Below are 24,824 nucleotides of genomic sequence, written 5' to 3'. Positions count from 1 at the left end.
ATATGAGTAGCAAATGAAGTAACGCGAAATTACTTAACAGGTGGGGATCCAGAACCATCAAAAGTAACAGTGGCATCATAAGTAACTGGAGGATAATTGACAAGACCATTATGTGGAGGTGCATTTGGACAAATATAGGTGTTGGTAAAATAAATTTCAAACTCTTCACCAGAAGTATGGGCATCAATTGCAATAAATGGCCTGTAATTATCCTTTAAGAAGGGATAATTTACTGTGATAGCTGTCTTAGTACAGGTAATAGAAATTCCCTCTTGTTCCAAGGAGGAAATTGGGAAATACCAATCATTAAGATCTTTAGTTACTTGAACTTGATAACTTGAGCAATCAAGATTTCCACTTGGACTCAGAATGCCCAAAGTACCCAATGCCCCAGCTGTAACACCATTATCATCATTACACAGACCACCTAATACATAAATCGAATCATAATTAGCCCATGGAACTGGTCTATCAGCGTAGACCAAATGGTTTGGATTCTCTGATATTGAAGGAGACCCTTTAACAAAGGTAACATCATAGGGTAAATTATTTACACCATCTGAAAACAGAAGATGGTTAAGGGCACCAACTATAGACTTTGCAGCTTGTAAATCTGGGTTATTTATGGACCCCCCTGCATTAAACACAAACTCGAGTGTAAATGATCCACTAACATCGATACCAGAAGCAATGGCATTTGTTCCCACACATTGAAGCTCTGCCACTGAAACAATTGTTGCTGGAATCAATTCACAAGTAGCATAAACAGTACCATCAGGTCCAGCTAATGAAACAGTTTGTGTTGTATCACGTTTAACATATGTGCTTCCTGGGGTATACACGGCGAATAAATTAGTTAAAGACAAGGAAAATGTATCTCCACTTTGAATAGAAGGGTAAGAAATTGTCCAATCAAAGACAATCAGCCAAAATGGAGCAAAAGGGTAACGTAAGTCCCAGCTTCCACCGTCACTCCAAGTTGGAGCCGTTACACCCGTGAATACACCATACACTGGACCTCTTTTCTCAACATTCACAAGATTAGTTGATGGAATTAATACAGCAACAGCAAGAGCATGTATAGCATATAAGGAAATAGAAAGGCAAAATCCAACCAACATTTTTATACATGAAATACGAAAGGAAGTAGATTATGGTTTGTAATTATTTTGAAGAAATAAGCTTGACAACTCTTATTGAAGTTGAGACTTATAAATAGTGTTCAAGATAAATTAGATTATTAATGAAAATTGGAATTATTCTAATGACTTTTATAGGGTTTTATTTTTATTTTTTTGATTTTATTATAAAGAATAATTAAAGTTGGTAAGGATAGAAGTAAAGCTTAATTAAAATACAAACTGTAGTATTTAATATATTAAGTTACGAACTACAGTGTTTAATAATTTAATCCTTTTAACCAATTCAAATCATTAAGCAAAATATTTTGTTTATTTATTAATGCAAATTCTGAAATAAGCATGTTTTATATGTGGGTTATTTCAACCCGCCTCGAATAAGTCATATGAATGATTCATTTAAACTAAGTATCCGACTGCCTAGATTCCTAACATTAAAACCGTGCTCTGATTATATATGTGTAGTAATTTAATTTAAAATATTAATTTTCAAATGTGTGAAAGTCACTAATATTATATATATTATGTTCAATTGCAATATAATATTTAGAGTTCAAGTCTGTAAATAAGTTGAGTGGGGTTCTTATATGCGTTTATGGTTATAGATTCTCTATTATTCTATTTCCTTCAATAAAATTGTATACTATAGGGAAGAGATGTATTTGCTGGAAAGATAAGAATAGTATAGTCTTTATGATCATAAGAAGAAAAATTTAGTTTTATATATATTTAGTATTAATCTCCAATTATTAAACATAAATTAATTAAGTCTGTCCATTAATAATTTACGAAAAAAAGAGGCTTAACGTAACACAAATGTCTTAAAAAATTCATCTCACTCCACTATGAAGCTTTACGAGGTTACTTAGCAGATGTTATTTTAAATTTTGTTGACCTAAAGAGCCAGCAACTTTAACTCATTTATTGTTGTGGAAATACAAACCTTTTTGATGTTAGTTATCGGAGAAGTATTTAGGATTGCAAATTTTGTGGCTAGTAATGGATATTTCTTGAGAAACCGCAGGGGTACAACTTGGATCAATGCACTACCTTTATTAAAATATTAGAGGATAAGTTGTCAATAAAAAAGATCCACTTTTAATTTAACTGCTATTAACTTGTACAATTTATACTTTCAAAGTAAATAAATTCTACCTTTATTATTTTAGTATGGAACTAAATTTGGTAAAAGTTAGTTTAATCAAATTTTTATCTCTATATTTCTATTTCATATAAAAACATTTTGAGCTATATAAACCATCCCTCACTTGTAGGTAAAACTGGTGGAACTACCCTTCACTTCAAATATAGAATTGCCAAATTCGTCTAATTGATACAATTTAGCATTTCCGTTAATGGTAACATCCTTCTTATTCAATAATTTAATATAGTAATTAGATGATCCTTTTACTTCAACTGTGATTGTGCCATCAACATCTTTACTCTTGATAAAAGTTGTAAATTCGCCTTTTGAATTTGGAATTTTGGTCTCAATTTCAGCAACATTGAAGATGTTAATCATAAATTGATTATTCCAGTCATATACTGGATCATCATTCTTTGCGTTGGGACCCGAAGTTACAATAATTGAATTGGATTTAACTAACAATGGTAATGATTTAAAATCATGAATTTCATTGAACCATTCACCAGTGGAGCTTCTAACTTTACCATCTAATAACCCATACCATTCACCTTTAGGTAAATAATACTCAATATCACCCTCTGCATTGAATACTGGAGCAACAAGCAATGAATCACCTAACATATACTCGGTATCTACCACAATAGCATTTGGATCCGATGGGAATTCTAATAAGAAAGCACGCATAACTGGAATACCACTATTATGTGCATCAATTGCAAATCTATAAATATATGGCATTAAGGATAGCTTTAATTTTGTGAATTTGGCCAAAACAACACTAGACTCATCATCAAAGTTCCAAGGAACTCTATATGATCCACTACCATGTAATCTTGAATGAGAACTTAATAAACCAAAAGCGCACCATCTTTTATAAACAGAAGGTAATGGCTGTCCTTCAAATCCTCCAATATCGTGAGACCAATATCCATAGCCACATAATGTTAAACTTAAACCACCTCTCAATGAATCTGCCATGGCTTCAAAAGAAGATTCACAATCTCCTCCCCAATGAACAGGGTATTTTTGGCCACCAACAGTAGCAGATCTAGCAAATAAGCAAGCTTTATGAACTCCTAATTTTTTTTCAAGAATTTCAAATACGCATTTGTTATATAATAAAGTATAATAATTATGCATTGCAATAGGATCAGATCCATCATAATATTCAATATCTTTAACAGGAATTCTTTCTCCAAAATCAGTTTTAAAACAATCTACACCAATATCAATTAACAGTGCGAGCTTATCTTGATACCATCTAACTGCATTAGGATTTGTGAAATCAACAATGCCCATACCAGCTTGCCATAAGTCTGTTTGATATGATCCACCACCATTGACTGTTGACTTGTATCTAATCAAGTAATGATTCTCATCGGCTTCTTTGAACAATTTTGATTCTTGACCTATATATGAATTAATCCAAACACATATCTTAATGTTATATTTTTCTTTTAATTGTTTTAACATTTTGGTTGCATTTGGGAAATATTCTGGGTCAAATTCAAAGTCACACCATTGAAAGCCTTTCATCCAGAAGCAATCGAAATGGAATGTAGATAATGGAATATCTCTTTCTTTCATTCCATCTAAGAATGAACTAACAGTATCAATATCATAGTTGGTAGTAAATGATGTAGTTAACCAAAGTCCAAATGTCCATGCAGGTGGTAATGATGGACGACCAGTTAATTGTGTAAATCTGTTCAAAATTGTTTTAGGATCTGGTCCTTTAATTATATAAAACCTAACACCTTCACCTGGAACAGCAATATTAACTCTATTCGTTCTTTCGGACTGTAATTCAAATATAACATTAGAAACCAGATCAACATAGATCCCGTATCCCCTAGAAGAGATATAAAATGGAATATTTTTATATGTCCATTCACTAGAAGTACCACCATCTTCATTCCACATTTGAACTCTTTGCCCATTTTTCAAAAATGGTCCAAATCTTTCACCTAATCCAAACAATTTCTCTCCAACTGATAAATGTAATTGAAAAGTCATATACGTAACTGCTTTCTCGGCTTGAGAATTAACGTTGAGATATCTTCTATCTTCAACCCATCCAAGTGAATTTCTACCTAATTTAGTCAACAATTTATCTTCACCTAAAAATTCCACTGAAAAGGGATTTTTTTCTAATTTTGCAACCGCACCATCACCTGCATTTAGATTCGAAAAATCATCGTCATTCACTACTTTTGGTGAATATGAATCTTTATTCAATTTAATTTCTGGTTCCTTACTGTTTTTATAAGTTGATATATGATGATATGCTTCAAATCCAATAATACCTTCACTAGGTGAAGTCAATTTTATAGTGATTGTAGGAACATTCAATGTATCTCCACGCAGATAAATCTTAGACGTTGAAGCAACATTATAAATTGAATTACCATCCTGAATTTCACTTTTCACAACTTCTGTGGCCCATTTAATTTTAACACCATGTTTCAACTCCCACATTCCTCTAGAAAATCTAGTATCTGAATCAATATGGCGGTCAAGTGAATAATGTTCCATTTTGTGTCTAAGCATTAGTTTAAATTTGGTAGAAAAATAATATTTTAAGGTGAAAATAATATTTGAGGTTGATGATTTATTGCAACAATTTAAATAAAGAATAAATTTTCGTTAACTTTTATATTAATTATATCAATTAAATCCTCTGAAATGCTTGAGATTTTCGGAAAGATACCACATGGTACCATTCAGTTCATTGGAAGCTCCTTCCATCTTGCAATACACTATCAAATATTTCATCAATATATATATCGTAATATCAAAAATAGACATTTGTGGGGTGCAATTGCTAAGCAAAGCTATTGGGGGACTCTCGGTAAAATACTAAATGTTGACAATGAAAAAATTACAAGTTCTTTCCATCTTACATGATACCATCAATCTTTACAACTGGAAAATAATATAGGCGATAAAATTAAACATTTTGTGGGGAAGATCCTTTTAGTGAGGCTGTTGGGAATGTATCTCGGAAAGATACATCAATTTGCCATTTAATTAATTGGTAGCTCCATCCTTCTTAATCTCTTCTAACTAACCAAGACTTGATATTTGTAGTTTTGATTGATTATTGGAAACCCCATGTGCCATACACGTTGAGTGCATTTACAACTATAAAGGTCACTTCTGTGATAATTACTATTCCCCTCCCCCAAAATTCTCTCCACTTTATTTGCGTAGTGAACCGACAATTAATAATCAGAGCTCTTTTAAGTCAAATTAGTTATGTAATTATAATTGAGTGTAGTTCATCATGAATCGGGCTATGGGTTTTAAAAATAATTTTTGATTGGTTGCAGTTATCGATCTTTTACAATTATGGGACGTGGTCCACCTTCTACTTTTTATCTTCTGTTAAATAAGTTTTATTTGCTCTTTCGTAATGAAAAGAAAAGGTGGGGACAACAAACGTACCTTGTACAATGTAACAAGGGTTCTAAAAGCCTTGAATTTCTCTTTTTTTGATTAGCAAATACAACTATATAAAATAGTAAAACCCTATGTTTTTAATATTTTTAATGAGTTATCAATATTCTCTTAGAAGAAACAAAGATAAACAAAATGAGTGGAAGTACAACTGACAAGACAAAACCAGTAATTGAACATTTGGAACTTGTTGCTTCAGATGGTTCATCTGTGAAATATGATGTTACCACAGGTATCGCTGATGTCGAAGGTCATGGTGAAATTAATATTTATGAGCAAGCTAGGTTAGGTTCTGAACAAGAGCACGCTTTAACCTTTAAGGAAGCTATACGTGATCATAAACCGGCCATATTTTGGGCTATTGTAATGGCAGCAACAATTGTTATGGAAGGTTATGATAACATTTTGACGACTTCTTTCTTTGCTTATCCAGAATTTAATAAAGCTTATGGAGATAGAATAGTGGGTGCTGACGGTACAGTTACTTATGAATTAGCTGGTAAATGGCAACTGGCTCTTGGAAGTGCTTCTTCTGTGGGTACAATTATAGGAGTATTTGCTAACGGTTACTTGGCTGAACGATTCGGCCATAGATTGGTCATTAATGTTAGTTTGGTATTTATGGCAGCTTTTATTTTTATTGTTTTCTTTGCAAGAACAATTGAAGTTCTTTTGGCCGGCCAAATATTATGTGGGATTCCATGGGGTGTATTTGCGACTATTGGTATTTCATACGCTTCCGAAATAGTTCCCCTTCAATTGAGAGGATATTTAACAGCTATTATCAACTTATATTGGGCAACTGGACAATTTGTTGCTGCTGGAGTATTACAGGGTCTAGTTAATACTCAAACTAAATATTCTTACAAGATTCCTTACGCATTACAATGGATGTGGGTAGTGCCTTTATTTATATTGACTCTCTTCGCTCCTGATTCTCCTTATTATTTAATTAGAAAAGGGAGATTTGAAGACGCTGAAAAATCAATTAGAAGATTAAGCTCCAAGAGAATTGCTCATACCGCAAAGGATAGACTTGCATTAATGATTTATACTAATAGTCTTGAAAGAGAACACGATAGAATAAATAACGAAGAAAGTGGTGGTTGGAAAGGTTATATTCAATGTTTCAAAGGAGTTAATTTAAGGAGAACTGAAATCATGTGCCTTTCACTTGCTGGTCAAGTACTAGCAGGCTCTACATTTGCTTATTCTCCAAGTTATTTCTTCTCACAAGCCGGTCTTAATAGTAAAAATACATATAAATTAAATCTTGGAACTACTGGCATTGCTTGGTCAGGGACAGTTTGTTCTTGGTTCTTATTATCAAGATTTGGCAGAAGAACTATTTATGTAACTGGATACTTTTTCTTAGTGTTATTCTTATTCTTAATTGGGATTTTAGCAAGACCCGCTGAAAATAACTCAGCAGTGAAATGGGCTCAAGCTGCGATTACAATGTTATGGGTTAGCACTTATGCTTTGACAATCGGTCCTCTTGCTTTTACAATAACAGCAGAGACTTCTGCTACTAGAATTAGATCACAGTCAATTGCACTTGCTAGAAATGCTTATAATATAGCTTCATTGGTTTCAAATGTTGTTGAACCATATCTCTTGAATCCTAATGAGGCTGATCTAAAAGGAAAAACTGCATTTATTTGGTTCGCTACTGCTTTTCCTACATTGATTTGGTGTTATTTTAGATTACCCGAAACAAAAGACAGAACTTACGAAGAATTAGATTTGTTATTTGAAAAGAAGATCCCTGCAAGACAATTTGCTTCATACGATCTTGATTCAGATATGAAAAATAAAAATAATAAACTCTAATTTAAAATGTACAAGAAAATAGTTACGTGTGTTATTGAATCGATAACTGTTAATTAAAATAAGGGCTCACTTAGAATAAATTAATATATAATTACTAAATAGTTTAAGTATAAATTTGTTTTTGATAGCATATTAATTAGAACGTGATTATAGCAGGAATAGGTTATGAAAAGTTTGGTATAGAATAAATGAATTTCAAATTTAAGTTAAGATAATAAATATTTATTAAAGTGTTAGAAATGAGATGTGTAAAATTGGCACTACCAGAAGTCCATTACTGATGATATAAGAAAATCAAGAATCCAGTTAGATGTCGCTCAGAAAGATGTATATGAAAGATGCTTTACTTATTTTAAATTGGTTTGAAATCACTTTCATAAGAATTGTAGGAAATTGTAGAGTTTCGCATTGGTCTACGCACACTATGAATGTTTGCAGAATGATATTATAATTTTGGGAATTAAGGAATTGGTGTAGACCCTCATTTCTGTAAATTAGTAAATGAAGTATTGGTGAGGCTTCGGTTTACCATCTTGATTATGGGGAAAATATATTCTATTCCAGAACTGAACAGTGAAGAGACTCAACCACAACGTATTCAGACATAAACAAATATCGAATGATTTAGAAATATTGAAAATATAAGTATAAAGTCTTAGCATAGTCATAATGTTGTCCACGATTTGTGTGAATGTTCACGAATTGTGTGAGTTTTCGAGTGTTGATAAGCTTTCTTCAACTGAGCTATATTTAAAAATTTTGTGAATAAAATCTTTGGTATGGGAACCTCCGCCGAAGGCGAGGTTCCCATACAAAAAGGTCAAACGTAGAGTTTTTACACTGGAGCGCTTATTATTAATCGGATATAGCTATAGTAGTATTGGCAGATGCCCACGAGAATGTAGTACTTGTCGAACTTGGTTACGTGATGATAGCTGAAAGGGTTTGAGAGCTAGAGTGGATTATGTTGTTATAATAGTGTTTTTATTGATATCTTATTGATCATACTAAAATCATGTTTTTTCGGAGGTGATTTTTATGTTTGGGAAAGTATGCTTTTTGTAAACAAACAAATGTAAACAAACACCAAAATGTAAACAAACCCCAAAATGTAAACAAATAAGAAAATGTAAACAAATAAGAAAATATTGATCTAGAGAAATCATTGCCCATTATCTATTTATACTTAGATTACGATTTCATGAAAATTTTGTAATATATTAAAGCATATATAAATTAAATGTCATATAAGATCCTAGATTAGTTAACTCAATCGCTGTCTCTTTTCTTGGTGTTCATCTGTTGTTGAATTAGTGGGACTTTCGTATGATCGGCCTAATAGCTTTCTCATTAGCATTAACGGATCTGTGGTATCACCCAAATCTATAGTATGTTCTCTATCTAGATCCAATATAATATCAAGGTATCCACTATTACTGCATTTATTTAACACCAAACAATAATCCAATTCAGACCTTACATAGTATGCTATAATGTAATGTTTTAAATGGGCCAAATCAATGTCTGCAGCATCAGTGACTACAACATTTAATTCATTGTTGATGATCTTCGAAATAATAATCTCTTTTGCATCGTCAGGCATAAAGGTATATAGTTGGCCCACTTTGAATTCTCTTGTAAGATGGTTACATAATTGATGTCCTAGACGTGAATTTGGTACAACAATAACTATCGTTTCTTCTGTGTTGTGTCTCAAAGTATCTGTAATAGTCTGTTCAACTGATCCTACTGATCCAGATAAATAGTTAACAGTAACTGTAGGAGTTGGCCAGGTTTCAATTTTCAATGTCAGTATCTTTTCTCGTCCAATCATCTGCTCAATCTCCCAGCTCCTTGGTATCACTGATGAAGATATAACTAATGGTGTTGACTTTATGTCTCTAAACATTTCATAAATTTTTGGTTCATGAACATCTTGAATAATAAGTCGGTTAACTTTATAATTAGAAGCATTTATTATGCTAATTAAGCCTTTCAATTTATGAATTTTGGATATAGGAAATATTATTACATCCAGATCTAAAAGACTATTCAATGCATCATACATTTTCCATGATATCTCATATTTTTCCAATTTCTTTAGTAATTCAGACGCTTGATATCCAATGATTATAATATTTACGTCAATAGTTTTTTGCAATTTAATGCTAAGAGCTATTGATTGTATTCTTTGCTCGTATGGTATATCTAAAAATATATCCATCCCACTTGTTAATTCTCGTATACACCTCTCGTCAATTTGATTAATTGGTCCATTTGCATATTTCTTATAAATATTTTCAATATCGTTAAATGTGACACTTGAATTTGGTGGAATAGTTGGATCCTTTTCTATTATATTTGGTCCTCCTACAGTCAAAAGGTTGTGCCAATGAGAGCAGATCTCTAACATCAACAACTGGTCATTGGCATTGATTCCAGTGATAGGATCTCTACCATACCAATTTGTTGATGTTTGATCGCTGTGATCAGCCATCCTGTTTAATAAGCTACTATAATGTTCCAAATTATTTGATCTTAAGGGTAGAGTGTGTACAAAAAAATGCAAGGATTGTCGAAGCTTCCTCTGTCCAAACTGCTCTACTTCTATCTTTTCAAATATTGATTTTATATTGGATAACACCAGTGACATTTTTATATTGCCAGTGAGACTCACAAATAGTCTATATCTATATGCTATAGTTAAGTCCGAGTATCCTTCTGGTTGTTGGCCTGCAAGCACACTATTTGGGATGTCGATAATTTCGTCATCTATCTCTTCTTCAATTTCATCATTCATCTGATCGTCAATATCATCTTCTGTTGGCGGAGTGCTTTGCAATTGAACTGCCAAGTGATACATTAAGCCTCTGGTGTAATGTAAATATGCATAAATTAGCTGACTTGATTTCTGAGGCATTAACTTGGTGATTCTTTTCACTCTTCCTTTATAATGCATTGTTTTGGAATATGATGTTATAAACATCAATGAGCCGTCATGGAGCATCACATTTGATGGCAGATTTGTGTAGTTTCGTATACGCATTGTCAATACTTCGGAGCCTCTGTATGGTACGCCGACTCCTATGAGGATCAACACAAATATATAAAATTGAACATTATATAACTCATTAAATACCTTAAGCATCCCTTTTTTATCATAGGGCTGTTGTCTTCTTTTAAATATATTACGAATATTACGAATATTATACACTCTATTGTAAGTAGCGATACCATACTCACTTCTCTCAGTATTTGGTCGAAACTTTGTAATTGTCTCAGTGAATGTATTCGCAATATCCAAGTATGAAGCATCAAAATAGTTGTTTAATACTCCATATATTTCCTCTTCACAAATATCTTTAACTTGGTTTAGCTGCTGAATCAGAATATTTGAACCACCTACGCTTATATGATCCTTCAGATTATTTAGCATTAACACCGGTGTAGACCATCTAGGAGACTTCTTTATATGTATTTTGTGCAACATTAAAAATTTAAAGAAAGACATAAAGTTTGATTCATAAGTAGATCTATACTGCCACTTCCAAACATTTAATTTCAGGCTGTGAGGACCAATTCTATCGACTACTAGACACGAGAGAAAATATTTAAATCCCTTTAAAATACTTTCTCTTATGGAACTTGTAGTTAAATGCGTTCCTTCAACACACATGCTTAGAAGAACATAATCTATAAGATTATATTCTTCTAAGGGATTGTGCTTGTGAACCACATATTTGATAAAGAAAGTTTCAATAATTGAAGGAAATGAATCAGCTGTAATTTGTAAATTATTGTATTCTGCATACACCGCTAGAACCATACAAGCGTATTTACTATACTTTTTTTGTGTTTCAATTTGTATTCCACAATTAAAAAAAGATGTCATTTGCTCATTAACTACAGCACTTAATGCATATCTGTCAGCAGTGATAACATTTAAAACAAGTGGAAATAGTATTGGTGACCAATATTCGAAATCAGTATTACCCTTAAATTTGCTTAATGCTAGCTGTACTTCTGGAATGCTTAAGAATGCATCCTTATTTGGCTCGTTTACAAGATTATCAGTAGTGCTTGTTTTATTTAAGTCTATTACTTCATCTGACTGTATTATTCCCGTTATGCGAAAATTATCCTTGACTTTGAACGTTTTCTCTTCTGTAACTTCAACAGTATTGATTCTATGTTCACTGTGCATATGTGATCTAACATATTTGTATTTTGAAAATGTTGCAGGACAAATTTCGCAATTTATCAAATCTTCAGGAATTATTCTTGGGTCTTTAATTTTGGCCATCAATCTTCCTGTTGAATCTCTTTGTAATGGTGGGTATTTATTTAAAATACTATTAAATAGGGACATCATTTTCACAAAGGTATAAGCTTCCAATGTTCTAATTTTTCGACTGATTATTCCTAGAGTCGGCCTATAGAAAATAAGATCTTTGGCATCGTAAATGAATGGTATATTTTCCACAATAAATACTCCATTCAATTCAAGAACATCCATAAACAGTTCTTCTTCAGAAGTATAATTATATAATTTCTGGTATATAGGTTCTGTTCGATTTAGATCAACAAGGGTTTCTTCTGGAGTACTGTTAATATACAAATCATTCAATTCTTTGTCTATGCCATTGGTATCAGTCAGTTCATACTCTGTGAATTCAGGATCTTGGTTCAACTCATTATACATCTCATTGACTTCGTCATTTATGGCATTTAACTCAATGCTATCATTGAAACTTGAGTATTGAGTTTGTGTCTGTTCTGGATCATAAGGGTTGGTTTCATTGACAGTTAATTGATCAGGTTGAGTATCTTGAGTTGCTTCTGGATCATTAGTATTTCTATCAACATCAGTAGTTTGAGTTTGTTCAGGTTCATTAGTATTTCTATCAACATCAGTAGTTTGAGTTTCATTAGGATGTACAGCATTAGTTTGACTATATTCTTTAGTATTTTGTAGAACTTCGACGTTTTCTCTATTTCTGTTTACCTCATCATCATTTAAATGAATATGTTCTTCCTCGATATGATTTTCTTGCCCGAGAATTAAGTGGGTATCAGTATTAGAATTTTGTTTGTACATGCCAACATGGTGTAGCTTAACAGTGGGATCATCTGCTAAAGCTGATTCACCTTCTAAAGTTGTATCAACTACGGAAGTGATTTCTTCATGGTGTTGGATATTATTACCTTCAGTTGAATATTCATTACAGTCATCATTATCTTCTTCCGATTCCGATGATGATATCAAGTCTATGACTTCACCAGGATGTCTAATAATAGACTCGTTTTTGAATATTATATTCTCCAACTCCAGATCGGAGTCGAAAGGTGATGACATTTTTGTTACTTGTAAAAGATATTGTAAAAGTAAATTAAATTGGATATATTCGTGCTCTTTAATATAGTATACAATGAGAATGTTGATATCGCGCTTTTTGGCCGAACGCGAAAAGTTTTAGACGGTCTAAGGGAATGATAACAAAGGTCCCATTTATATGATATTCAGTAGTGAGGAGAATGAAAATGTGAACAGTACGTCTATAAGTTTCTTCTGAGCCCAGCGATATATTTTCTATAAAGAATTTGAAAAGCATTTATTCGCCTTTTGTATAAATTGGCCAATCATATTTCTGGGTTTATATGATTGAGCAGGTTGATAGTCTAAACTTTCGTAGTCCTGTTCAATCAATTAAGGTTAAATATGCTGCTGGCGGTTGACGCTGCGAAGCATTATCTACATATATATAATAGTTTTGTATACATGATCTACAATTAATTATAGTATTCGAACTGTTAATTCTAGTATTGGGTACTAATCTACTTGTTTGTAATTTTCAATTTTTTTTCCGACGATCATCATATACAGTACAAGAGAAAAAATAGGATAACTTTATTACCGGATATGGCTCCACCCGAGCTCTTCTTATCTAATGCACGTCATATTCTTTCCTAATACGGACGTAATTGCAAATCTAGAAACTGATCTCAAGGGTCCGATTAAAGAGAAATGTTAACATATGTAGTACTAGAAGATAGTATAAAACTAGAAGAGTCTAACTATATCAATTTTATGTATGATGTGACATAATAATTTATTTAGTAATTTTGATATATTTCATTTTTGTAGGGAAATATTGGTAGTTATTCATCGAATTTTGGAAATAATAAGAATATTGATGATTTTCGTAGAATTGTATACTTAGCACTCTTAAAGATAGATTATGTAAGTAGTAAATCAAAGGAATGTTCCCGTAGAGTTTGATGAAGTTTGAATGAGCACAAGTGGTATAATGAGCATATTTAGAATAGCTAGTATTCCCGATTAGGAAGTCAGAGAAAGGTCGTGAAAAGTGAGAATTTTTCGAAGCACCTGAAATCTAGAACATGTGATTTTGGGGACGTGATTTAGGGGACGATATTTGGGGGATGAGATTTGGGGAACGAGATTTGGAGGACGAGATTTGGGGAACGAGATTCGGGGGTCGTGACTTTGGGGTCGTGATTTAGGGCTCGTGATCTTGCGGTCGTGAGATTTGGCGATTTCAGATTTGTGTCAGAATACGATATGCAGGATAATTGGGAGAGCATTGGGATATCCGACAATTGAACCGTTGAGCAAAGTGAGTGTAAATTTGGAAATCGCACGACGTCCGAGGGTCGCACGTGAAAATGGAGGGATTTTCGGGATTTTTGGACCGAGATTCGCATGTCAGATAAGTCGCGCAATTAAATGTCGCACGAGGTGCATGACGCATGCAGCAGAAAATAAGGTTGTGCATTGCATATAATATTTCGCAGAATTAGGGGATTAATGTGTATATTAAAATAAGTTTGTGGAAGTATTTTGAGTAAGTAAGAGTAGAAAATATGTAAGAAAGTTAGTAGATAAAACCAGAATTGGGTAAATTTGTAAAATAATGTGGAGAAGTAAAATTGGAGTATGAAAGTTGAGTTAAAGCGTAGTTATAGCGTTAGAAGTGTAAGTGAATCGCATGGGTATCGCAAGTAAATAAGTAGAAGGCAGTAAAATATAGTATGAGAAAGAAGTGGTAGTAACTTATAAGTAGTTATAGGCTATAGTTAGTTAAAGTAAAGAATAAGAATAGTTAGAGATTAGAAGATAAGTAGAAGTATAGTAAGAATGAATAGTTGAAGTATTAGTGAGATAAGTAAGAAGAAGAGATGAAGTAAGAAGGACGGTTTAAATATGTAAAAGGTATGTTAAAGTAGAAGTAGAGTTAAGAAGGAAGTGCAGTAGATTAAAAGAATAGAAAGGGAGGTATAGTAATATGATATAGAAGGTAAAGTAATAATAAAAGAGTTGGTTTAAAGTTAAGTAAGTAAGAAAAGTAATTGAGAAGTAGTAAAAGTAAGAATGGAGAGTGTTAAGGAGAAGAAAGTTAAGGTAGTGTAGAAAGGGTAGTAAATGTTGGAGAGAGAATGAAAGTAAGAAAGGGTAGAGGGAGTAAAAGGTGTGGGAGTAGAAAGGTAGTGTATTAGTGTGAAGAGTATGAAAAGTGGAAAATGAAGAGTAGTAGAGTAGGAGAAAGTAATGGTAGAAGGAGTAAAAGGAGGTGTGGGAGTAGAAAGGTAGTGTATTAGTGTGAAGAGTATGAAAAGTGGAAAATGAAGAGTAGGAGAAAGTAATGGTAGAAGGAGTAAAAGGAGGAGAGGGAGTAGTATTGGTAAAAGAGTAGTATAAGTAGTAAGGGAAGTGTATTAGGGAAAAGAGTAGTAAAAGTAGTAAAGGTAGTTGAGGAGTAGTAAAAGTAGTAAGGGTAGTTGAGGAGTAGTTAGAAAAGGTAGTGTAGTGTGAAGAGTAGTAAAAGTAGGAGAAAGTAATGGTAGAGGAAAAGGGTAGTAAAAGTAGTAAAAGTAAAGGAAGAAGTAAAGGAAGGGGTGTGTGGAAGTAGTTGTGTTAATGGTAGTAGAAGTAAATGAGGAAGAAGGAGTAGAGTATGTAAGAAAGGTTAGTGAAGTAAGTAAGGTTAGTGAAGTAAGTAAGAAAGGATAGTAAAGTAAGAAAGGATAGTAAAGTAAGTAAAGGGAGGTGTGGTAGAGTAAGGTAGAAGGTAAGAAGAGAGTGTGATAGTAGTAAAGTAGTTAAGATAGGAAAGTAGTAGTAAGGGAAAGAAATGGATGAAGTTAAGTAGGTAATTAAAAAGTAAAAGAAGAAGTAAAGGAAAAGTAAATGGTAGAGAAGGTAGTGTGGAAGTAGTAAAGTAGTAAAGTAGATAAGTAATGATAAGAAAGTAGTAAAGGAAAGAAGAAAGGTTTAAGAAGTAAGGAAGAAGTTAAAAGGAAGTGTGGTAGTAGTAAAGTAAAGTAGAAGGTAAGAAGTAAGGAAGAAGTTAAAAGGAAGTGTGGTAGTAGTAAAGTGATAAATAAAGAGGGGTAGAAGTAATGGTATAGTAAGAGTAGGTAAAGAAGTAGAAGGAAGTAAAGTAGAAGTTAAGAAGGGAGATGGGTAGTAGTGATAAGTAAAGTAGAAGTTAAGGAGGGAAATGTAAAAAGTAAAGATGAGGAAAGGTAGTAATGGTAGTTAAAGAGGTAGAAAAGGTAGAGTATTGGTGAAAGAGTACAATTTAGATAGTGGGGATCCAATTTAGATAGTGGGGATCATTTAATTTTTCAGCTAGTATAGATATTAGCCTGTGTGCAGGAGAGCAGATTTACTATGTAAAAAATCAATTTTCACCTCGCAGGACAGAACTTGGGTGCATTTTGATTTTCCCATAGTTAAGGGTGCAAGTTGAGTCGTTTATATGCCGTACTAAAAAAATAGTCTAGTATAATTTAGATTGACCAGAAATTTTTATGAAGTGAGCTATGTAAATGTTTATTAACAACATAAGTAAACTACACTATTATTGATATGCAACATTTTAATGGTTTTTAAAGTACATATGTTATTTTGGTTATAGTTTCACCACGATCCATTTGAGTATGACTTTCAATTGTTACGGATTCACTAATTAGACATCATTGTATTTCTCATTATGATTAATATATTAATTACTATAATGTTATACAGCCATTGCAATTCAATGACTTTTAAGCTGGTTTTGATAAGATTCGTTTAGTATGGACTTGGGTCACTAGGTACACTTGTTTCAGAAGGTGATTTATTACTATTTGTGGAGCAGTAGTTTAATGGTCAAGAGTTATAAAGTAATTAGTGTAATATTATCCAGATAAGGCAATTCAATGACTTTTAAGCTGGTTTTGGTAAGGTTCGGTAGCTATTGCTTTTGGTCACTAGGTGCACTTGTTTAAGGTGATTTATTACTATTTGTGGATCAGTAATATAATAATCAAGAGTTTTAAAGTAATTACTATAATATTGTCCAGTCAAGGCAATTCAATGACTTTTAAGCTGGTTTTGGTAAGGTTAGGTAGCTATTGAGTTTGGTCACTCGGTGCACTTGTTTAGCACTCTAAGTTTTAATGGTATAGTTTGCTGGTGTTGATTGTTGGTAAATTTGGTATTTTTGTATATTAAGGGTTGTATTTAATATAGAAAGATCATCTTTTTCTTTGGAAGTTATTTCAAAAGATGTAGAATGTAATTAGATAAGTTATATATGTATAATTATTTTAATAAATGATTTGGTTCACATTTTATGCTCTTCTCTAGTTTGTAATAAATTTATGATTAATGTAGATTTGAATTTTTGGTCGTGCGTAGAAATTGTTAGCTGTAATTTTTTAGTGAGCAGAAAATTAAATTTATATTTTAAAGTATAGTAATTAGAGTTAGATAAGTGGCACTATGTACAATTGCTAAAGTAGTAACATTGGAACGTAATGTAGTTTAGATATTAGTTTGGAACATAATGTAATTTAGACATTAGTTTGGAACTTAATGCGCTTTAGAAGTAAGTTTGGAACATAATGTAGTTTAGATATTAGTTTGGAACATAATGTAATTTAGACATTAGTTTGGAACTTAATGCGCTTTAGAAGTTAGTTTGGAACATAATGTAGTTTAGATGTTAATTTGAAATTATTTAGATAGAACTAATACAATTTAGAATTAAGTAGTAGAATTTACTAGAAATTTAACAATAGCAAGTCAAGCTAAGTTAGCACTGAAGATAGAATTGGTTTAAATAGTAGTAATTAATGAGTGTTGTTAAATGTAGTAGTAACATAAGTAATCTTGTTCTAACTATCGGAAAGCTAATAGAATTTAATAAATATAGATATTGTTGTCACATAATAGTTGTATTTAAGGTGACTTTAATTAAAGTAAAGGAACTGTAGGATGGAAGGTAGAACAAATTAATTAGAAATATCATCATATGGAAATAGTAATTAAGTAATTAAAGAGTAATATAGAATGTCTATTAGATATTATAAGTATAGTTTTAGAGGTTATACTGAAGGTAACTTAATGATACTTTAAATATAAGTGTTATTCAAGGATATTGGAGGTACCCAATTGGAATTAGAAATAACTTCAATAGTATTAGCTGACGTATCAGTGGTATATGATATAGTTAAAAATGTAGAAGTAAGTAGCGCTTATTTTACAAGTCTAACTAAAAGTAGTGTTTATTAGTGATATGAATTAGAACAAGAGTCTAATGGATAGTAATCTTTAATTGGGAAAGTAATAAAATATACTATTGGAAGTAGCAGTAAGCTAGCAATAACTTTTATTGAGTATAGTAGAAAATATATTTAACTTGTATAAGTAATGATTAAGAGAAAGTAATGATTCTAAATGGAAGAAGTGAAGTCAAGTTAGTTAGAAATATATTGTAATGTTAAAATTTATACTAGAAAGAATTTTACATACATATATAACTATAATTTTATACTTACTTTAATACCATTTTAGTCTTCTTATCCAAATGGTAATGCATTATGCTGGTTTCCTCTTCTTTCACTTGTTGGATCATTATATATATGAAGTACATATACCCATATGTCCCTCGATATTCACTTAATATAACTTTAAGAAAATCATCGTAGCTGTGAAGTATCCATATTATTTCTTGATTCCTAAACATCTTAGATAAGGTAATAAAACACAAGTCTATATTGTAATAGCCAGTCAAAAGAATGAAACTTAGTAACTGTTCCATCATGCATTCACCTTGATGCATCAAGTGGCATCTTTTGCATGCTCCTTTAGTTTGTTTCTGTCTTAATCTATCTTCTAATTGTTTCATTTTTTCCTCTTTGACATTGTTGTCCATCAGCCATCCTACCTTACTACTTACTCCCCTCCAACCATTAATCACTTTAAGTGTTGTCAGGAAGTTTCTCCTTTTAGTTGTATCAGCCCCAAGCCTATTATTTGGCTTGGGGGTATACAATAGATTATACAAATCTTGACTTAATTCTTGAAAAGGGATATTATGATGAGTTAAGTTCAACTGTTTGTTGAATCTTAGTAATACACAGCTCTTCATTTTGGCTCTAAACAGCTCCTGATGTACATAATTAACTACTATATTTCTTAGTTCTATAGCCCTTTCTATATTATCCTGATTAATATAATTAAGTAACTTTTTGGAGGAACTCAAGACATATGGAATAAGGAGTCCCATAGTAAATCTGTAGTTGGGACATTCTATATTGTGGGTTTCGTGATTGAGTCCACATCCATAGCAGATCACCTGATTCCCAAGACCACGGTAATAGTAGTGTTGGAAATTATAAATTAAGGCATTATCAATTCTTAATTCATCCTCAAACTTAGCTTTTTTAAAACGTTGTGGATCCATCATTACATAGATATTATCATTATATTTCTGGAGTACTGAAATGACCGATTCATCTGTTTGAAGATATAATGATTCATCTGCTGATTGGTTATTTAATATCCGCTGTTGTTTGGAGGCAGATTGGTATGACTGTGTTTCTCCTCTTCTTTTCAATATTGGTCTTGTTGAATCAAAGGTTGACAAAGGTGACTGATATGTGTTGGTTGTATTGGACAGACTACCTGCAACTTCATTTATTGATGATTGAGCTAAAGGTATGTTAAATAAAATTCTATTGCTAGCTGGTTTATTTAGTGATCTATTAATCATACTAGGTGGAACTTGATTGACGACAGGCAAATTATCAAACCAGTCAGTAGTGTCTGTCTCATCCATTGTATTATCAGCTTGTGTTTCTACTTCAATTGGTCTATCTGTTTCTACTTCCATTGGTCTATCAACTTGTGTTTCTCCTTCAATTGGTCTATCTGTTTCTACTTCAATTGGTACTATCGGTTGTGTTGGACCATTGCTTCTGCAGACACTGCACAACAGTACTTTGAGTTCTGTGCACAGTTTGATTTCCAATTCTTGGGACCAATTTTGAACCTCCGACAAACATGTAGGTGACATGAGTTTCTTTTGAAATTCATCTTTACTTCTATTGGCTACAAGAATCAAATCAACTGTCGATGCCTGCCCATCTCTACCAGTCCTACCACTGGCTTGTATGAGAGTTTCGGCGTCATAGCATTGGTCTCCAATAATTAAATATCTAAGTGATGTTATGTCTAATCCGGTAGTAAACCCAGTAGTAGCAATTACAACTCTTAATTCACTATTGTATACCTTTTCTATAACACTCTCTTTATCAGCGAAATTTAACTTGGAATGGAACATTTCACAATTAATACCAGCCTCTTTGAATTCTTTATGATACTCTTGTACCTTTCTTATAGTGGGTAAGATAACAATACTAAAAGGAACTTGTAATACTTTTGATTTAATTATTTCAGCAACTTCTTCTTCTCTTTTGACAATGGTTTTATTAAGTATTATATTTGGACGAACAATGGAAGGACTTTCTAATCTAATTAGCCTTTTGGGATTTATCAAACTGTTCAATTCCCTTTCATATGATTTAGGGTATGTCGCTGACACAAAGAGCATTTGAAATCGTTTGCATTTAGCAATTTCTTCATTTTTGCTCTCTCTATATTGATGATACATAAAGTGGGCCTCTTCAAATATAATTCGACGTACTGACATATGGTTGGAAGCTTCAATGGTTTCTATCAATTCATTACTAAATAGTTCTAATTGTACTATTAGCATATCATATGCTGTGGTGTAATTAATAGTACCCTCATAAATTAATGGTACAACTCCGTAACGTTTTAGATGTTCTAATATATCTAATCTCAAGGAAATAAAGGGTACTACAACTACTGAGACTTGCCTTTTGCTACTTGGAAACACATAGTTTTCCAAATAGCTGGCAACCCCATATGTTGCTGTCTTTCCCTCAGAAGTTCTTAAACATATAGCTATAGAGTTATTTCTAAGAACCTCCAAGGTAGTAACCACTTGTATTTCTCTAGCTGGAAAATTCAAAACCTTAAGATAAGCGTCTTTTACATCCGCAATGCTAACATCTTGCCATATTATGTTTGAACTATTAACTTCGGGGGTTACATGATTAGTCAACATCTCATACCATCTATTGCAAACTTTCCTTTGGAGTAAATTGTTACTGACATTACTTCTGCTTTCATGATTATAACCGTAATTGACCAAGGCCGTTGTATTGGAATGGTTGCTCATTCTATTGATTTCACTGATTATTTGTTCAACTTTATTAAAGTCAACAACTAAAGAGTGAACCAATGAATGTAACCCTTGACGCATTTCTCTTTGATTTAACCCAACACCATATGCCTTTGTGATGTTTCGAATGGCACTCAATCCAAGGTCCGGCTTAGCTCGACCATTAAGTGATATGAACAACTTGGTAAAATACTCTCTTTTAATATATTCAACATTATTAGCGGCCCTGATTATTGGATCTTCTACATCTAGATCCTCTTCTTCATTCTCTATTTCTTCGATTTCCTGAACTAAGTCTTGGTCTATATCTGAATTAACATGTCTATTAGTACGTTCTTTTGTATAACTAGTACCCTCAATAAACTTGAGTCTAAGCTCCAACAATATATGCCTTGTCAAATGTAAGTATAATATGAGATATTGTCCGGTTTCCACATTCAAGTATTTAGTAATAGCAACTATAGTATTGTGACGGTCTAAATTTTTGGAGTAGGTAGTTCTGAATACTACATTTTCTTCATCAAGAATTACATTACTAGGTGAGTTGGAGTGGTCCTCGATTCTCATAGTGAGAATCTCTGGAGACCTATAGGGTGCTCCGCACCCAATAATAATAAGTAGGTAAAGTAATTCTTGAATCTTGAGTATTCTCTTGAACAAAGCAACAGCAGAATGAACATTTTTGACTTTATTTTTTTTGAGTAATAGTTGAAATTCAGAATTGCTATAGCGTTTAAATGTTTTTCGGAGACTGAGTTTCTTATTATACTCCTTAACTATATCTGAATATTTAACACCATTGAAGAGATCAGGACCAAATATATCAACCAACTCATCTTTAATTGTAGTAATGCAACCTTTTCTCATATCATTCAATAGTTGCAATGAGACAATCTTACCGTTAATTCTAAAAGCATCTGTTCTGGAACCTACTTGTTGACAATTCATCGGAGTCTGAGGACTAGCTAAATCATGTTGATTGAACAACCATTTAAGACTGAAATAACCTGCACTATGTTCAATGTTGGGAGACTTTAATTCCTGTTTGAATGCTTTAAATTCTTCTTTAGTAATTTCATGTATAATGATTAATTTGGAGAAGAATAATACGCTGCAGAACATAGTCCTTCTCACTGAGTTCGAGACAAGACTATTATTCTGCAGCATACAACTAAGAACAAAAAGGTCTAGAACTGTTCTCTCAACATTAACTTTTAAAAGATAATCTTTTAAGAACATAGTGCAGAACTTGTCGAAGTCCTCTTTCGAAGTTACCTTAATATCTAAATGGAATAAACTTACTTGAAGGAAGGTCACAGTGGCTTTAACATAATCATTAACCGCCCCTCTACTATAGTGTGACTTTAAGAACACTTTGGTAGTATTCAAGTTTTTCTGAAACTCATTAAGCTTGTCCAAGTGATCCTTTGTAAAAAAGCTTCTTACTAAACTGGTAAGCTTTTTCTTACCGGCTTCATCTTCTGGAACTTCCTTGTAAAGTCTCATTGCCCTTTCAACACAAAGTAATGATAAGAATTTATCCTTATTCAAGTCCAGTAAAATATTTTCCTGAGTTAAATTCTCATAGATATCAATTGTAGTTGCTTCAATTAAAATTGATGATAAACGGCTACTGATTCTAACAGGATAACCCAGCTGCTGCAGCAGGACTAGCATTTCATGATTGGCTTCAGGATGATATTTCTTGACATGCCGATTGAAATACTTTAACCCAATAAACGAAGAGTCACAAAAGTTACAATTGTACATGTCAATTGGTTGGACACCCGGAATAGAGACATTGGTAGACAATCTGTTGGTAGTAATGTCTCTCTGCAATTTAGATTCATCTAAAAAGAAGGGTTCCAAACTCTCATACTTCGCTGCCACATTACCCTCCCATCCAGGAATATCAGTGATAAGTCTTCTGAACTGCTGCATGTTCGGAATACTTCTGAATTCATTGGCTTTCGGAATAAAGACAAAAGGAATTCCTGGAGTACAGATGTATCCGTTAGAGTTCAAGGTTTCAAGAGTTTGATTAGTGGCTTGGTCATAAAGTGACTCAACTACTTCATCTTCACTTTCGCTAGAGTGTTCGTCGCTGAAGACTTCTCCATAATATGGAATGCCGTGGTTAAGAAAATCGCGTTCAGTACTATCTGTGGTAGACATTGTTGGTTTAAGAACTTTGGTTATGATAAACGTATCTGATCTTAGTTAGTGTTATATCTATCTGGTTTGATGTTAAATTTTTATTTTTCTTTGAAAAAGCTTTGAAATATTTTCATTCTAACTTTTTCCTTATTTAGGTAAATGGTACACACTACGCATTGATTTAAGTTCGTGCATAAAAATTAACTTATTATATTTATTTAGACTTAACAGGTTACTAATTAGATGATACAGTGCAGACGGTTATTAAAATATATTAAATCAAAGTATTGCAAAAAATATTATTGACAATTAATAATACTCGCTATGACTATTAATAGAGGGATCAGGTTTTCTTATCTGAATTATTTTACGAACTGTTATCTCTTAATAATAAATTAAATAATTATAAATTAAATATTAGTATTTGTGAATATTCTAAATTGATGTAGTAATAGTAAATTAAATAGAAGTAAGATCAGGACAGCTCAAATGGTTACTTTCAAAAATAGTTAACCAAGTAGTTCGCTAGGTGGACAAAATTAGGGGGCTGGACAGAAAAAAGTTAATACTGGAGAAGGCAAAAGCTGCAAAAAAATACTGTCCGATTTTACTAGTTGAAAGAAAATACTCAATAAATTGAAGGCGAGGAAAAATTAGGGAGGGTTTGTCTAGGCGGGAAAAAATACTGATTGAAATTGACAAGGTATATTCTGGCTGATTGCAATAGAGTTTATACTTAACTGCTTGGAGCTCAGAATGAAGTATATGGTATAAGGTGATGTAGTTAAGATATTTCTACAGTTTGGTAGTACTCACATTAAGGTGGGTGAAGTTACAGGTATTTAGAAGTTTTCTAGTATGTGCGAAAGTATTGTTCTCATAGTTAAGGAATGCTTAAAACAGTCGTCAAGTATCACTTTTATTAATGGTATGAGGCTGATATTTTGGCAAGGTTATATTGACGTTAGAATACAAATAATGTTAGAAGAAGAGCTTATTAGCATTAAGTTTAGAGTGTTTGGATTTAGGTAATTTAACATAGTTAAGAGCACATTTAAAACAAGTATCACTTTTATTAATGGTATGAGGCTGATCTTTTGGTAAGGGTATATTGAGTTTAGAACACATGTACAGTTCAAAGAAGAGCTTATTAGCACTATATTTAGAGTGTTTGGATTGAAATTTTACATAGTTAAGAACACATTTAAAACAGGCGTCATTGGGTATTTTTTGTAAGTGTATTGAAAAAGTGAAGAGTGAGATTGATTTATAATGGCAGTGTTTAGTTATGGTTGGGATATGAGTTATTGAGGATTAGTAGTGGTGGAGTTGGTTCTAGCATAGTCTTAGTAGAATATGCTTGTAGCGTCTCAGTTATGTCGTAAAAAAAATAGCGAGTGTCGAAAAATTTAGGGAGCATTTAGCTAGCGAGAAAAAATAGGGAGGGTTTGGGTAGGCGCGAACTTTAAGAAAGCAAAAAATTAGGGAGGGTCGAATTAGCGCGCAAAAATTGTGATCGAAAAATTT

At 32.5% G+C, this 24,824-nt stretch overlaps 5 protein-coding genes across 5 annotated transcripts; 1 reads left to right on the top strand and 4 right to left on the bottom strand. All coding sequences in view use genetic code 12, as the record gives it.

Moving 5' to 3' along the window:
• Positions 1-29: 29 nt before the first annotated feature.
• RJT21DRAFT_112214 (cell-wall agglutinin N-terminal ligand-sugar binding-domain-containing protein) lies at positions 30-1,121 on the bottom strand (the record flags this gene model as incomplete). The annotated part of the gene is made up of 1 exon (XM_064880064.1): positions 30-1,121. The coding sequence occupies one exon, from the start codon at positions 1,119-1,121 to the stop codon at positions 30-32; it is 1,092 nt and encodes a 363-aa protein (XP_064738989.1).
• Positions 1,122-2,400: 1,279 nt separating this feature from the next.
• Positions 2,401-4,919, bottom strand: RJT21DRAFT_132342 (alpha-glucosidase II; the record flags this gene model as incomplete). Its single annotated transcript, XM_064883125.1, has 1 exon — positions 2,401-4,919. Exon 1 carries the CDS (start codon positions 4,834-4,836, stop codon positions 2,404-2,406), a length of 2,433 nt encoding a protein of 810 aa, XP_064738988.1. The 5' UTR covers positions 4,837-4,919.
• A 1,423-nt stretch (positions 4,920-6,342) lies between these two features.
• Positions 6,343-7,641, top strand: RJT21DRAFT_118234 (maltose permease). Its single transcript, XM_064880974.1, has one exon. It carries the CDS (start codon positions 6,367-6,369, stop codon positions 7,576-7,578), a length of 1,212 nt encoding a protein of 403 aa, XP_064738987.1. The 5' UTR covers positions 6,343-6,366; the 3' UTR covers positions 7,579-7,641.
• A 1,147-nt stretch (positions 7,642-8,788) lies between these two features.
• RJT21DRAFT_118232 (uncharacterized protein) lies at positions 8,789-12,984 on the bottom strand. The gene has a single exon (XM_064880973.1). It carries the CDS (start codon positions 12,932-12,934, stop codon positions 8,843-8,845), a length of 4,092 nt encoding a protein of 1,363 aa, XP_064738986.1. The 5' UTR covers positions 12,935-12,984; the 3' UTR covers positions 8,789-8,842.
• Positions 12,985-17,748: 4,764 nt separating this feature from the next.
• Positions 17,749-23,315, bottom strand: RJT21DRAFT_138077 (DEAD/DEAH box helicase; the record flags this gene model as incomplete). Its single annotated transcript, XM_064883313.1, has 2 exons — positions 17,749-17,856; positions 18,427-23,315. 2 exons carry the CDS (start codon positions 23,313-23,315, stop codon positions 17,811-17,813), a joined length of 4,935 nt encoding a protein of 1,644 aa, XP_064738985.1. The 3' UTR covers positions 17,749-17,810.
• Between the last annotated feature and the right edge of the window lie 1,509 nt (positions 23,316-24,824).

This window comes from Scheffersomyces amazonensis (assembly GCF_036850825.1).
Source record: "Scheffersomyces amazonensis strain UFMG-HMD-26.3 chromosome Unknown RJT21scaffold_2, whole genome shotgun sequence".
Lineage (NCBI taxonomy): Eukaryota > Fungi > Ascomycota > Pichiomycetes > Serinales > Debaryomycetaceae > Scheffersomyces > Scheffersomyces amazonensis.
The sequence above is the reverse complement of the archived record's forward strand: the minus strand, read 5'-3'. Positions and strand labels throughout refer to the sequence as shown.